This window comes from Sciurus vulgaris (genome assembly GCF_902686455.1).
Source record: "Sciurus vulgaris genome assembly, chromosome: X".
Classification (NCBI taxonomy): domain Eukaryota; kingdom Metazoa; phylum Chordata; class Mammalia; order Rodentia; family Sciuridae; genus Sciurus; species Sciurus vulgaris.
Window position 1 is genome coordinate 101766857 of NC_136471.1, and position 15882 is coordinate 101782738.

The 15882-nt window shown below is 36.8% G+C and overlaps 1 protein-coding gene across 8 annotated transcripts in view; it reads left to right on the forward strand.

Moving 5' to 3' along the window:
* The window catches only part of CASK (calcium/calmodulin dependent serine protein kinase), a 358268-nt gene that overhangs the window by 236835 nt on the left and 105551 nt on the right, over nt 1–15882 (forward strand). For all 8 annotated transcript variants that reach the window (XM_079122840.1, XM_079122842.1, XM_079122843.1 and 5 more), the window contains exons 8-9: nt 2581–2703; nt 10930–11013. In XM_079122840.1, coding sequence (XP_078978966.1) covers nt 2581–2703; nt 10930–11013 — 207 coding nt within the window. The remainder of the gene's footprint in view (nt 1–2580; nt 2704–10929; nt 11014–15882) is intronic.

Here is a 15882-nt window from a genome sequence, read left to right on the forward strand (position 1 = left end):
TGTATTCTGCATATTACTAGATCACTTTATTTTATTCATTTTATTTGGTACCAGGGATTGAACCCACAGGTGTTTAACCACTGAGCCACATCCCCAGCCCTTTTTATTTTTTATTTTGAGTCAGAGTCTTGCTGAGTTGCTCAGGGCCTTGCTAAGTTGCTGAGGCTGGCATTGAACTTGTGATCCTCCTGCCTCAGCCTCCCAAGCCACTAGGATTATAGGCATGCACCACCATGTTTAGCCTACTAGATTATTTTGAAACAGATCTCAAAAAACAAAATTTATCACTCTGGTGGTTCTTAACAAAAGAATTTTTAACAAAATTCTTGATCTTGATAGGTATTTTCAAGAAAAGTTCCATGACATATTTTAAATGTATATAAAATTACGAACTGCTAGTGCTCTTGAGTGATTTTTTTAATAGTTCTGGGATTGAACCCAGGGACGCTCTATGACTGAGCTTCACCCGCAACCCTTTTTATTTATTTATTTATTTTAGACAAGGTCTTGCTAAGTTGCTGAGGCTGGCTTCCAACTGGTGATTGTCCTGCCTCAGCTTCCTGAGAGGCTGAGATTACAGGTGTGTGCCACCACACCCAGCTCTTAAGTGATTTTAATTTGACTTTTTATTCTCATTTGCTGGTTTACTTGATCTTTTCAGGTATATGTCATAGACTACTATTTAACTGAAATATGTGCTAACATTTAACCTCAGTTAACTTTTTTATGAAGGACAAAAGTAATATAATCCCTAACTCTATATAATAGATGCAGTGTCATCTTATACCACGGTCACAGGTAGCCAATTGGAACCTACACAGCATGATTCCAAGCTGCTGTGGCTATGGTATTCAAAAACTCAAGTTCAGAAATCTTACCACTGCTTTCAGATGGTTTCTCAACCCCTTTGCTAGAAAAACAAAATCATTCAGACCATAAAGAATACAGCAGCACCAGGATAGGGAAGAGGGAGCAAGGCCATCTACGACCTGTGTAGTCACTCACCTCATTACAAACTGGTCATTTGATGATAATTTCAATAGGATGACATCTTTCAAACCATCTCATGACATTCATCTTCATGGGATTTGACAAACTAAAGGGACTACTGTTTACAATTCTGCCTGTTACCAAAAGAAAATGGGACACCTTCCAATTTTAAGAGTTGTCCCTAACATGGAGTCATTTTCCCTTCCCCACCTTCATCTACAAGCACAAAGCCTCACCTTAGCCAAAGCTAAGTGTCTATTGCTAGCCCTTAGCTAAATTGGAATGATTCACTTCTACTGGGATGCAAATACTGTGATTTCATTTGGCTTTAAAAGTGGAGTTTATTCTCCATCTTTCTCCCTTAGATGGTGACATAGGTCTCTGCTGGTGAAATTCAAGGGCCTCAAACTGGGAGTGCAGCTCAGTGGGAGAACACTTGCCTCCCAGACACAAGGCCTTGGGTTCCATCCCTAGCACACACACATGAAAAAGCTGTGACATAGCTTAACCCTCCTAGTACCAGACAGCTCCCATAAGCTCACCCAATCAGGCAGCTTCCTGATGCTGAAAATAAGGAATGAGACCCTTCTCCATCTCTACCTCCTATTCCTACTCACTTCCCAGACCCAAGCCCTAAGTACTCTCCTTTAATTTTTTTTCTGATTTCTGCTCTCAGACATATCTCCTTTCCCAGGTGCCTTCCATCTTTTTTCTCACAGAACCACAGTTTTTCTCATAAGTCTTTCAAATAGCTCATAATTGTTTTTATTTGATTTTAGTCTATTTACCATTTGGCTTAGTTGTCTCATCTCTAAAAGACAACATTTCACTGAGGACAACACACAAGTGAATTGGTTATTTTGTAGGGTAATGGTAATGGTATATTTTTCCCTGTATACTGAAATTGACATACTCTGACCAAAATATCCTATTAATAATTTTCCTAGTTTCACAATTACTGCTGATTCAAAGTTTTAAAAACATGTTTTGAAATATTTCTTTAGCCAGGCACAGTGATATATGTGGCTCAGGAGACTGAGGCAGGAGGATCACGAGTTCAAAGCCAGCCTCAGCAACTTAGTGAGGCCCTAAACAACTTAGCAAGACTGTGTCTCAAAATAAAAAATCAAAAGGGCCAGGGGGATGTAGTTCAGTGGTTATGTACTCCTAGATTCAATCCTGGTACCCAAATAAATAAACATTTCTTTAATTTTTTAAAAAATATTAAATAAAATATAAAATATTTATAAAATAAAATATTTCTTTAATTTTTTAAATTTTATTTTTAGTCCTTTCTGGATCAAGTTGTTCTATCTAGTCTCTTTAGCTGAGGATCTAAAGGTAGAAACTGGAATCATGAGCATTATATCCTTCAATTTTTAAAAATATTATCATAATATAACAAGAACATGTACGGAATATTTACTGATGCAGATTCTCATAGTGAACAACAAGAACAGAATTGCATTTAAAGTAAGCCTTTCAAAATGAGATTTTTGTCACATTGAAGCAATATAAGAATATTAAATGATAATAAATGTTAACTTCTCACTGAAGATAACTATGTAGTTTTCCTTTTCTCCTTCCCAGATGAATCCTAGGCAGTGGAGCCATATCTCTGAAAGTGCCAAAGACCTAGTACGCCGCATGCTGATGCTGGATCCAGCTGAAAGAATCACCGTTTATGAAGCACTGAATCACCCATGGCTTAAGGTACATGAGCTCTCAGGTCACCATCCACGCTGTTTGAACACTTCCACTGACAGCTGTGCATTGACCTATAAGGTGGCCCTTTTTTTATCTTTTCTTCCTTTTGAGATTTTCCCATTATTTTTCTTCCTCTTCTTGGTCATTCCTGTGCATCATCTGTGAACGTTCTAATGGCATTCAACTAGAACACAGAGAATACAAAAGCAGATTAAGACAGAATATATAAGGGAAGAAGGCCTATTTCCCCCCTACCAACACATGTTCCAAAGATGTAACATGAACGACTGAAATTACACCACATTACAATAAGTTAATTATCTTTTCTTTTTTTTTTTTTTTTTTTTTTTTTTTTGCGGTACTGGGGATTGAACTCAAGGCCTTGTGCTTGTGAGGCAAGCACTCTCCCAACTGAGCTATCTCCCCAGCCCAGTTAATTATCTTTATTTCAGGTGTGACATGTGCTTTACAACATTAACTACTTTTCCATAAAAATTAGATATGAATTGACTGTCTTAGGAAAGAGGCCCATTTTAAAAATCCTCTTCATATCCCATCTTTCCCATGAGGATTAAGAAAAATTATAACTTGAGACATCAATGAAACAGTACTATTTGATTAAAACATTACATAGTTCAAGACAGGTGTGGTAGCTCATGCCTGTAATTCCTGCAGCTTGGGAGGCTGAGGCAGGAGGATCACAAGTTGGAGACCAGCCTCAGCAACTTAGTGAGGCCCTGAGCAACTCAGTGAGACCCTGTCTCAAAATTAAAAAACAAAAAAGACTGGGAATGTGGCCCAGTGGTAAGTTGCCCCTAGGTTCAATCCCTAGTACCACAAAACAAACAAAAAAGCACTATACAGTTTAGTAATTCCAGGAAATCCTCACTTTATAGGTAGGAAAATTAATGTTCAGAGAAGTTAAGAGACTTGTCTTCTACTGCCACCAAAAAAAGAATCTTTCCCTAAGACTCAGAAGTTGTCAGTAGTGGGGCCAGGATTTTAATTCAGCTTACCAAGACCCTGTGGCTTGTATAGACCCTGTCCCTTTTACTTATATGATGACATTGTTCCAACAACTTTTCCCTTTCCTTCATCATCAGTTTTTTTGTCTCTTTTGCATCCATCAGCCTATAATTTATCTTTATTTCTTACATATGTACATATTTACACACACATGCCTTCTCTTGCTCCTGCACCACCCCTCCCCCAGAGTCTGCCCCTATTTTCTGATTCCCTTGACACCAAAACTCCTGGAAAGAGTTTTCTGTACTCACTTCTTCCAATTTCTCCCATCCCTTTCTCTTGAACTGACACTAGTCAAGGTCATAATCCTACCAACTCCATGAAGAAAGCTCTGGTTGAGCTGGGACTGAGGGCCTAGTGGTAGGGCACTTGCCTAGCATGGGTGAGGCCCTCGGTGTCATCCCAGCATCACAAACAAAATAAAACAAAAAAACAAACAAACAAAAAATTCCACAGCTCTTATCATGTCACCACTGACCTCTATATGACTAAGTTCAGTGGTTCAATTCCACAGCTTGTCCGTCTTGGCCTATTGGCAACTTTGTTTTTTGTACCAGAAATTGAACCCAGGGATGTTTAACCACTGAGCCACATCCCCAGCCCTTTTTATTTTTTATTTTGAGACAAGGTCTTGCTGAGTTGCTTAGCGCCTCACTAAATTGCTAAGACAGGCTTTGAACTCCAGCCTCCCAAGCCACTGGATTACAAGCATGCACCCCTGCACCCGGCCTATCAGCAACATTTGACAAGCATCCTTCTGAAGCTCTTATCTGCCTTTGGCTTCTAGGATACATGTTCTCCTGGTTTCTCTTCTGCTACTCTGGCTGCTCTTCCTCAGATCTTGCTGATGTGTCCTTGTGTCCCCTAACCTCCCTCTTCACATTGGAGTGCCACTAGCCTCTGTCCTTGCTTCTCCTTTTTTTCTTGATCTATACTCAGTCCCTTGACTGGACTCATCCAGTCTTACTGAACTTAAATGCTGTCTGTACACTGATAACTCCTGAATCCAGGCCTCTCCCCTGAAGTATTCTTTCTTAATCTGCTATACAGCTTGACTTCCTGATTTCACCCTTCTCTCACTCTCCCTTCTCTTTCTCAGTTCTCAATCAAATTGGCCTGCTTGCTAATCTCAGATCACAGGTACATTCTTGCCTTAGTGCCCTGTTAACCATGTCTTTCCCCTAGAACATTCTGCCCCCATTTCTGCATGGCTTGTTCCCTCACCATCTTTGCTTAGATACCAGCTTCTTATTAGAACCTTCTCTGACCACTATTTAAAATATGGGAGAAGGAATGCCTCCTGCCTCTGGAATTCCCTATTTGCCTTCCTTGCCTTATTTTGCTCTATAGCAAGAGTCTCCATAAGATGTACTTATATCTTAATTTTTAGTTGTCTGTCTAGTCCTAGCCGCACAAGGGTAGGAATTTTCCATTCTGGTTCATTTCTGTATAAACCTAGAAAGTATCTGGCACATAGTAGGTGATCAATAAATACTAATGATTTAATGACTGGTTGAATGAATGTTCATTATATTATACCATGCTTCTTCCCCAGAACTTATGAAAAACAATAAGATACATAAAATGTAGATTAATAATGTATCTTAGTAGTGATGATAGGGAATAATATTAATTGAACAATTTAGGGTGTCCAGTGACTCCAGATTGTCTTAAATAATACTACTTCTCAGACATTCTGATATTCCCAATTTTTCCTAGAAAACAGTGGTAAATGGTTCTTAGATACTTTTAAAATATTTTTTCCTCCCAGATATGAAAATGAACAATTTAGACAAGATTCCTATTTCTCCCTTATTTTTCTCAGTTTTTCCCTAATGGGGATCTTTTGTTATTAGAAGCTAGTCTAAATACCAAATAGCAATGAAAGTGGCAGCCACTTTAGTCATTTTTAAAATCCTTTAGAAAATGTTCTAGCATTATATAGTATATATGTTCACAGTGACTTTCATTATCAAAGCTTATCTTGGCCAATAACATTTATTTTTGGAAACCCTTTCCCCTGCCAATAATGATAATTCTTATTCTAAGTAAACTGTGCTTCATACATTATAGATTTCTGGTGCCAGAGAGAAAAATGACAAGAAGTGTCATTAACTTAAAAAAAGGTCCAGAAGGCTGTTTGAGCTCAGGGTCACAAGCTGTATCTGAACTACAGTTGAACTTCACTGGTTATGTGTCATCTGAAGAATTCAGTGAGATTCAATGAGGTCATCCAGCTGATGGGAGTAGCTTTCTGTTATATTTCAATTCATGTCCATGTCTATCTGTAACTCATTTCAGTCAATGTAAGTGGTATTGATTTGGAACTCTAGGCTCAAGTTTAAACTGTGATTTAATTATGAAAAAGTTCTAAATAACTGCAAAGTGAAGAAATAAGATGATGAAAGTTCTCAAAATGAAGAGTTCCCAGTCAAAATACCCTTGCTTTATGTCAAAAAAATAAAGACAAGAATTAATTCTTCAATAAAACAAGCCCAAAAAGTCTTATTTAATCATTTCATGTCAAAAAAGAATTTGAGATTAGATCAAGTAATATGTGAATGTCTTATAATTCTTAAATTACACCCATTGAACACCTTTACCTATCCAAATTAATGAGACTTGCTCATTCCAACAAAAGTAGGCCAACGGAGATTGTACTCTCCTCATAGATGGCTGAATTCTTCTCACACATTTTGTATTTGTAGGCTGTAAAGTTTATTGGCTAATAAAGGGTGTTTATATCAGATTTATTGATTTGAATTTTGGAAATATCAATCAACACACCAATTAATTATGTATCCCACATCTAGTGCGCCCAAAGGACTATGCACTATGTACTTTATTAAAGTACAGGAAACATTGCTATGGAAATTTTCTGAATTCATCTCACATTATTAGTGTCAGGAGGGATTGTTTAATCCAGAAAAATATTATGTTTACTCTTGGTTCATTTGGGCTTTTGGTATTGCTTACTTATTTTCTGGTAAGAGATACCTTAATAGACTGAAAAATCTTGTGATTTTTGTCTACTTAGAAAATATCAGAATTCATAATTAAAACATAATTTTATTTTTTGGACTTTGTTCACTTCACATTAATGAATGATGAATGGAAAGGAAACTCACTAGACATAGAATTTATGGTCAGAGATGCAGTAAACTTCCCAGTCTGCTAGAGAGAGGAAGACATTGCCAGGCTATAAAACAGATTTTCTTTCTTTCTTTTTCTCTTTTTTTCACTACTAAAGACTGAACCCAGGGGTGCTCTACCACTGAGCTACATCCTCAGTTTTTTATTTTTTATTTTGAGACAGAGTCTCACTAAATTGCCCAGACTAGCCTTGAACTTGCACTCCTCCTGCCTCAGCCTCCTGAATCTCTGGGATTACAGGCATGTACCATGCCCTGCTAAATTTTCATAGTTGTAATATAATCTAAAGACACAGAGAAGATTCTGTCCTTCAGGACAGCCATTCTCAGTGGCCTTTTCTTGGGGTTCATTTTGTCTGCCTTCCTTGTCCTTGGAGTTCCCAGGTTGCAAGCTGCTCTCGCACCCAGGCTCATACATGTTAGGAGGCAAAAAATTTCCAACGCCGTCACCATTGTTTGATTGATTGTTCCCTTCAATCCTGGGGTGCCTACCCAGTCTACCTTCTTTTCTCCAGTTTTCAAAGTATTCCATTAGTTGCTTTATGTTCCATACCAGGAGCTTTTAGTGTAATTGTAGTGGTGAAATATGCTTGTTCTATCTCACCACTGGGTAGTCATTTTAGCACTTTACTTTTGAATCAATTTCCTTATCAATAACTCTGACTCAGACAGTGCACTCTGGGTGAAAGTGTTTATTATGTTCAATGGGAAGTATTTTTAAAATCAACTCCATGGACTGGGGGTGTAGCTCAGTGGTAGAGCACTTTTCTAGCATGTGAGAAGCCCTAGGTTCCATCTCCAGCACCAGGGAGAGGGGAGATCAACTGAAGTGCCCATTTGGTGCTATAGAATCCAGGCATGACATGCATCTTTCAGGATGCTTGCCCCCATCTTCTCAATACAATTGGTATCAGACTTCCAGTTGCTCACACCAAAAATCTCTGTATGTAGTGGTACCGTTGACTTTTCTCTTTTTCTCACACCCCACATCCAGTTGGTCAGAAAATTCAGTTCTCTCTACCTGCAAACTGTATGCAGCATTAAGATCTTCTGTTATTTGCAAGATGATATGAGAAGAATGAAAAAACAAATCACAGACTAAATAGAATGAAAAAAACAAATCCCAGACTAAATACTTGAAAATTATATATCTGATAAAGGACTTATATCTAGAATATGTAAAGATTTCTCAAACCTCAGTAAAAAGAAAACATTTAACCCAATTCAGCATGGGAGAAGATTTGAACAGACACTTCAACAAAGAAGACATACAAATGGCAGATAAGCACAGGCAAAAATGTTCAGCATTATTAGTCATTAGGAAATAGGAATTAACACCACAATAAGATACCTGCACAAATGTATTAGAAGGACTAAAATAAAAAAGACTGACTATATCAAATGTTGGCAAGGATGTGAAACAACTGGTACTCATTCACTGCTAGTGGGAATGTAGAATGGTACAGCCAGTATGGAAAATAGTTTCATAGCTTCTTAAAAAGCTCAATATATTCCTATCTTATGGCCCAGTCATTCTGCTCCATATGATTTACCTAAGAGAAATGACATATATTTATACAAAGACTTGTATATGAATGTTCATAAGAAGCTTTATATGTAATATTCAAAAACTGAAAACAACCCAGGGCCCAACAATAGATGGAAGGATAAATTATGGTACATCTATACAATGGAATACCACTCAGCAATAAAATGGAATGAACTATTGATATATAGCAGATAAATTTAGAATTATTATGCTGTGTTGGGCAATAATGAGCACCTACTGTATGATTCCATTTATATGAAGTTCTAGGAAAAACAAACTATAGTGATAGAAAATAGATTGGTGGTTGTCTGAGGGGGAGGAGGAGGGATTGGAAGATATGAGGGAACTTTTGAGAGTGGTGGATGTATTCATTATCTTGATTGTACTGATGTTTTATAGTGGTAGACATGTCAAAAATTACCAAATTGTACATTTTAAACGTGCAGTTTATTATACACGGATTATACCTTGGAGACATGTGTTCCAAGCCTATCTCTTTTTAACCCTTTTTATTGTTTCTCTCTGACTTCATCCACAATCATCTTTTACCTGGATTACTGCAATGGGCTCCTAACTGTTCTCTGTGCCCTTTTTGCTTTCTTGCCAATCATCACCTCTCAATCTATTCTCAGCACAACAATCAGAGTGTTCCTTTAAAGTTAAGTCAAATCATGTCACTCCTACTCAAGAGCCGCCAGTGGCTCCCTCTCCCGCTCACAATAAAAACCAAAGACCCTTCACTTCACAGCCTACCCCAGCCTTGTCATCTCTTCAATCAGATCTGTTCCTCTCTCCACTTCCCTGTCACTTCACTCTACATACATTGATCTCCTTGCTATTTCTCAAAAATCTGACCTGGTCCCTCCTTTAGCCCTTTGCATTGGTTGTTCTCTCTACTGGGACCACTCCCTTGCCCTTTTTGAATGTCACCTTCTCCACTGGGCCTACACTGATCACCCCATTATTAATTGCAATGCACCCACTCCTGCTTACTCAGCTTCACTTTTTGCTTTACTCCATAGTACTTTTGACATACTCTATAATTTACCTTTTAGTTATTTTCTCATCTTCTCCAATTAGAATATGAACTACACGAGGGCTGGTATCTCTGTTGTTGATAATCCCAAGTACATCAAACAATGCCTGACATATAGTAGGATCTCAAGAAATATTATTATGGAATGAATGAAGCTTAAAGCATATACATCTTCAAGATACATTGACAAATTGGAGTAGAACCAAAGGGAGGATAAGAAGAATGGCAAAAAGTTTGAAATATACATGAGAAATAGTTGAGACAACGAGGGACATTGTCTCAGAGAATAGGCTTAGTGGGAACATGGTCCCCCTCTTCACCATTAAAGGGCTATTATAAGCCAGGTGCGGTAGCACATGTCAATAATCGCAGCAACTCAGGAGGCTGAGACAGGAGGATCACAAGTTCAAGACTAGCCTCAGCAAAAGCAAGGTGCTAAGCAACTCAGTGAGATACTGTCTCTAAATAAAATTTAGAATAAGGCTGGGGATGTGGCTCAGTGGTGTAGTGTCCCTGGGTTCAATCCCTGGAAACCCCCCCCCCCCAAAAAAAGAGATATTATAGGGAAAGGATAGGATGTTTGTTCTGTGTTACTGCAAAAGACAGCTGACCTAAATGAGTTAGAAGTGGGCTCAGGCTAAGAAAGACTATTTTCAAAATTACTCTTTCTTAAATAAGATTCAAATGGGTCACTATAGAGTAATGATCTCTTACTCAGCAAGCTCAAATAGAATGATTATCCATTAGGCAGTGAAGGAGATTTTCCTGTGTGGGGAAAATGGTTGAATTAGATGGCCTTGAAAGGTTTGTCCTAGTTGGAAGATTTTGTGGTATTTATTTATTTATTTTTGGTACCGGGGATTGAACCCAGAGGTGCTTAACACCGAACCACATCCCCAGCCCTATTTTGTATTTTATTTAGAGACAGGGTCTTGCTGAGTTACTTAGGACTGGCCTTTCTAAATTGGATGAGGCTGGCTTTGAACTCTCAATCCTCCTGCCTTAGCCTCCTGACCTGCTGGGGTTACAGGTATGTATAACTGTGCCCAGAAATTTTGTGGTTTTTATAATTCAGTTATTTCTGACCCTAAGAATGATGAATTGGTTGTAGAGTTAACTTTTCAAGTGCTTATTTTACCTGACAAAACTTATGTCAAATGTAATTTCATACCTTTACGATCATTATGACTATTTTAGCCACATAACCATATATCTCAAAATTAGATTAAGTCCTTTATTATTTCAGTCCTTTATTATTGCTGAAACTATAATTTTGCTTTACTATCCATTTTAACCCTCCTATCCCTCATTTCAGAGTATTTACCATTATCATGAAATAAAATCTCCAATCTCCTAGAATTCAATCTAAGCTTCACATTTAAGAATCTGGACTTTATTATTTGTTATATATTAGGTTTCTTCACTTTTCAAAATGGTTATGTGTGTTCATTATCTTTCTTCTTTTATAGGAGAGGGATCGTTATGCCTACAAGATTCATCTTCCAGAAACAGTAGAACAACTGAGGAAATTCAATGCAAGGAGGAAACTAAAGGTAAATTAAATCAGCAAAGATCCAAACAAATATAGTCATTGACAATCTTCTTATTCTGTTTTGTTGCCCTTCGGTATAACCTAGGGTTGGCTATTATTTTTGTTAAAGCTAAATTCTCATTTCTAAAAATTACTGCCATTTCAATAAACTTTCAGTTTTTAAAAATCCATTAATATCTAAATATGAATCTAAATAAACAAGTTTTAATAACTGGAAGATAAATTTTATTTTAGAGTTTTCTCCTTAAAATTCATAGTAGAGATATAGTTAACATTATCATCCATTATTATCAAATATTAATCTAGGCTGCTTTTTCAAACAAATTTTATTTTGACAGAAAATGTGAATTTAGTTCAATGGAAATAACACTGAATTAACATTTGATCTAGGATTAAATCCCCATCACAAAGCAATAGATAAGATCCCCCACTACCTTGATCTACTTGGAAATATTTTCAAGTCACTTTTCTTACCTTCCTTCCTTTATTCTTTCTAGACATCATTCTCTCTCTTGCTACTCTCCCTATCCTTCACCCCATCAAAAAATAAATAATAATTACCCCACATGGGGAGTCCATTTGACTTCAAAAGCTTCTGAAAAGACCCAACATTAAATAGTGGAGTCTTTCTGGCATTGGAAGAAAATGATATGGAACAATACTGCTCTACCCCGTCCCACCCTAGGATAACAGAAAACCTATTACATTACGGCATTAAAATTCATTTATATTTGACCTACTTTTGATACATAAAATGTTAACTCTGCTCTTTAAGTGGCTTATTGTATAGTAGTCCTCTTTATTCATGTGACTCCTGCCAACTATAAAACCTTTCTTCTGAAGTACTTTCAGATACATCATAAATTGCAATAATATTATTCATCTGTTATTATTCAACCCCTAACATTTATGAATGATTTTATACAATTCCAAATTTAAAAGAATATTTGTATAAATTTTGGGAAAACTTAGTCTACAATATTATACTGTAAAGCTGAAATGTTCAACATGGTATCCACTAGCCACATGCAACTATTTAAATTTAAATTCATTGAAATTAAATAAAATTCAACGGTCAGTTCCCCATTCACACTAGCACATTTCAGGTGCTCAACAACCACATATGGCTAGTGACTACATTTTGGACAGCACATATATAGAACATTCCCATGGTTATGGAAAGTTCCATTGAACAGTGGTGCCATAGAACAAGGGAAATTTTAACATGTTATTGTTGGTGATGAGTAGTCCCATTTAAGTCTTTCTCCTACTTGTTTTTGTAGTCAGAAGTTCAAACTGACTCTTGTCTATTTGCTTTATAAAAATCCTTGGCCAAGGTATTTATTAATAACGTGCCATTTTTTAAGAAGTTGCCCAAAGAAGTTTCCCATGACTTTTTTTCCCCTTTGGGATAATATCCACCTGAACTATTAACCTACAAAAGAAAAAAAAACAGGTCTTATCATTCCTAGTGAAATTTGCTCAGCTATTTTTGAAGTTAGTTTTCTTCCCAAAGAAACTATTTATTGTACTTCTTTCTTAATTCTGCCCTAAGTCTTTTAGACTCCTAACACTGCTTTGGTGTTATGTGATGTAACACTACGCAGGGCTGAACCTGCCATTGCCCAGGTATAGATATTTCACCATCACAAGAGACATGCTGTTCTTCTCTCAGGGCCACAAAATCAGACTTAGGCCTAAAATAGCCAAAGTGGTGACTAAGATTCATTTGGACAGGGTCAAGCTGTCACAGCACAGAGGGGTCATGTGGATTTACCACATCCCTTTGCAGGGCTATTTAAAGTTTTAAGACCCGCCAAACAACCTAGAATTAAGAACATCAGCAGGGTCAATACTGAATTTTTTTTCCAGCTTTTTCTGGTAAGGCAGTATTCTGTGGAGTAGCTCAGCCACCCTGTTAAGAGGTGTCACATCTGCCCTCCTCAAGGAACTCATTCTCCTCATTCTGCCTCTCTTGCAAACCTCTAGAACAAAAAAGTCAACTTCCCTGGCTTTCAGAGCCCACTGTATAACTGCCTATCCTACCCAGACACTTATTTTTAAGCTCCTCAATTAGTGGAAGACAACCTAATTTCTAGAACTCCCTTGGAAGTGATTATAAAGGAAGTTCATTGAAATCAGTAGAAAATTACTTCTGTTTCTTAGTCAGCGATGAAATTTTTAGTGTCATTGGCAAAAAGGAGAAGGAAAGAGTGGGCTCTCAAGCTACACTGCATTTAGCGTATCTTCATTCTGACACTTCCTAGCTGTGTAGCCTCGAACACATTATCTAAACTTTCTGTGCCTCTATTTCTTTATCTATAAAATGGGTATGGTGATGATAGTTCATTCATAGGTTGGATTTAATGAATTAGTATATTACAAAAGTTGTAGTAAGTGCTTCTTAAATATTATTTACTAGTAACTTTGCAATTGCTATTAATGTGTTATTATAATTTTAATGTTAATACCTTTGATTGGGTACACTATAAACAACTGTCATTCCTGAATGGACATTCTGTACCATTTGAGCTTTTTGCCAGTCATTGACTTTGACATTTTTGAGGGTTTTGAAAGTTGTTTTAAAAAGCATTAAAATATCAAAAATTTCACTGAGTAATCTTTACTCTTGTATTTTTTCCAAAGTAATTATGCTTACATTTTTCTGACCATTTTGATCATCATTCTCCTCACATTATTTAGAAAGAACAACTCTTACACTTACACTGTAATATTTAACTTCCTTTCTATTGTTTTCCTCTACTATCATATCCGTTGTATAATATACCATAGTTCCTCTTATCCATAGGGGATACATTACCAAACAGTGGATGCTTGAAACCACAGACAGTATACACTCTATATATACTGTTATTTTCTATATAATACATTGCTCTGATAAAGTATAATTTATAAATTAGTTCTAGAAAGAGATGAACAACAACAACTAATAATACATTTGGATAATTATAATAGTATATTATAATAATATTTAAGACATGAATTATTGATTTCTAGAATTTTCCATTTAATATTTTTATACCAAGGTTTACCATAGGTAAGTGAAGTCATGAATGAAGGGAAACTACTGTACACTTTTCTTGTGTGGTCCCTGGACCAGCAGCATCAGCCTCATCTGAGATCTTGTTAGAAATATAAATTCTTGGGCTCTTGCATATTCAGGCAAGAAAAGAAAAGGCATTTGTTTACATATGGCATGATTCCATATATAGAAAATCCTAAGGAACCCTTCGAAAAACTATCAGAAATAGCAAGGTCAGCAAGGTAGCAGGATATAAGATCAGGATACAAAATTGAATTATATTTCTATATATGAGCAATGAACATGCCTAAAGTGAAATTAAGAAAAATTCCAGCCATGATAGCTTCAAAAAAGAATGAAATACTTATGAAAAAGATGAACAAAAGAAATACAAGACCCATAAACTAACTTGCTGAGAGTAATTATTTTTTATTATTTTTTCTTGCGAGGGATGGGTACTGGAGCTTGAACTCACGGGCATTCAACCACTGAGCCACATCCCCAGCCCATTTTGTATTTTATTTAGAGACAGGGACTCACTGAGTTGCTTAGCACCTTGCTTTTGCTGAGGCTGGCTTTGAACTTGCAATCTTCTGCCTCAGCTTCCTGAGCCACTAGGATTACAGGCGTGAACCACCACAACCTGCCTGCTAAGAGTAGTTAAAGATCTGAATGGAGAAGTATTTAATGTTCATGGATTGAAAGAGTCAATATTATAAAGATGACAGTTCTTCCCAAATTGATGTATAGATTCACCATAATCCCTATCAAAGTTTTAGCAGAAACTAAACTATTCCTAAAATTTACATGGAAATGCAGAGCCTCTGGAATAGCCAAAACAATCTTGAAAAAAAAGGACAAGGTTGGAAGACTCATGCTTTCCAATTTGGACATTTACTATAAAGCTGCAGTTACCAGAACACTGTTGTGCTAGTATTGTATATGGATGGATGGATATATAGCTCTGTGGAACAGAATTGAGAGCTCAAGAATAAATCCTTTTACTTATGGTCAATTGATATTTTTTCCCCCTGGGGATCGAACCCAGGGGGCACTTAACCACTGAGACACAACCCCAGTCCTTGCAGTCCTTTTTATTTTTTTAAGACACGTCTTGCTAAGTTGTTTAGGGCCCTGCTAAATTGCTGAGGCTGACTTTCAACTCATAATCCTGCCTCAGCCTCCTGAGTCACTGGGATTACAGGCATGAGCCACCGCACCCAGCTATGGTCAATCAATTTTTTTTACAAAACTTTCCAAGCAATTCAAAGGAGAAAGAATAGTCTTTTCAACAAATGGGGCTGGAACAATTGGATATCCACATGCAAAAAGAGATATGACACCACATATTAGATGATTCTGTGTATATGAAATATCTAGACTAGGTATTTATGTTTCTAAATCCATAGAGACAGAAAGCAAATTGGTGATAGTTAGGTGTTGGAAAGTGTCTGCTTAGTAGGTATCAGGGTTTGGGGGAGTGATAAAAATTCTTTAGAACCAGACAATTGTGAATGTACTAAATACCACTGAATTATACACTGTGAGACGATTAATTTTATATCATGGGAATTTCATAAAACCCACTTTTTTATACCTCGTAACAAAATGCAGGTTTAAATACTGGTTTCCACTTCAGCACACTTGAGGGATATAACACATTGCCATCATTAATAGTGGCTCACTGTACCACTCAACCAAGGGACCACCCCTACCTCCCTAATCCCTCAGTGTGTTTGTGAGGTTGAAGGAATGTGTATTTTTTTTTATTTTTTATTGTAAACAAATGAGGTACAACTTGTTTCTCTGTACATGAAGTAGAGGCAT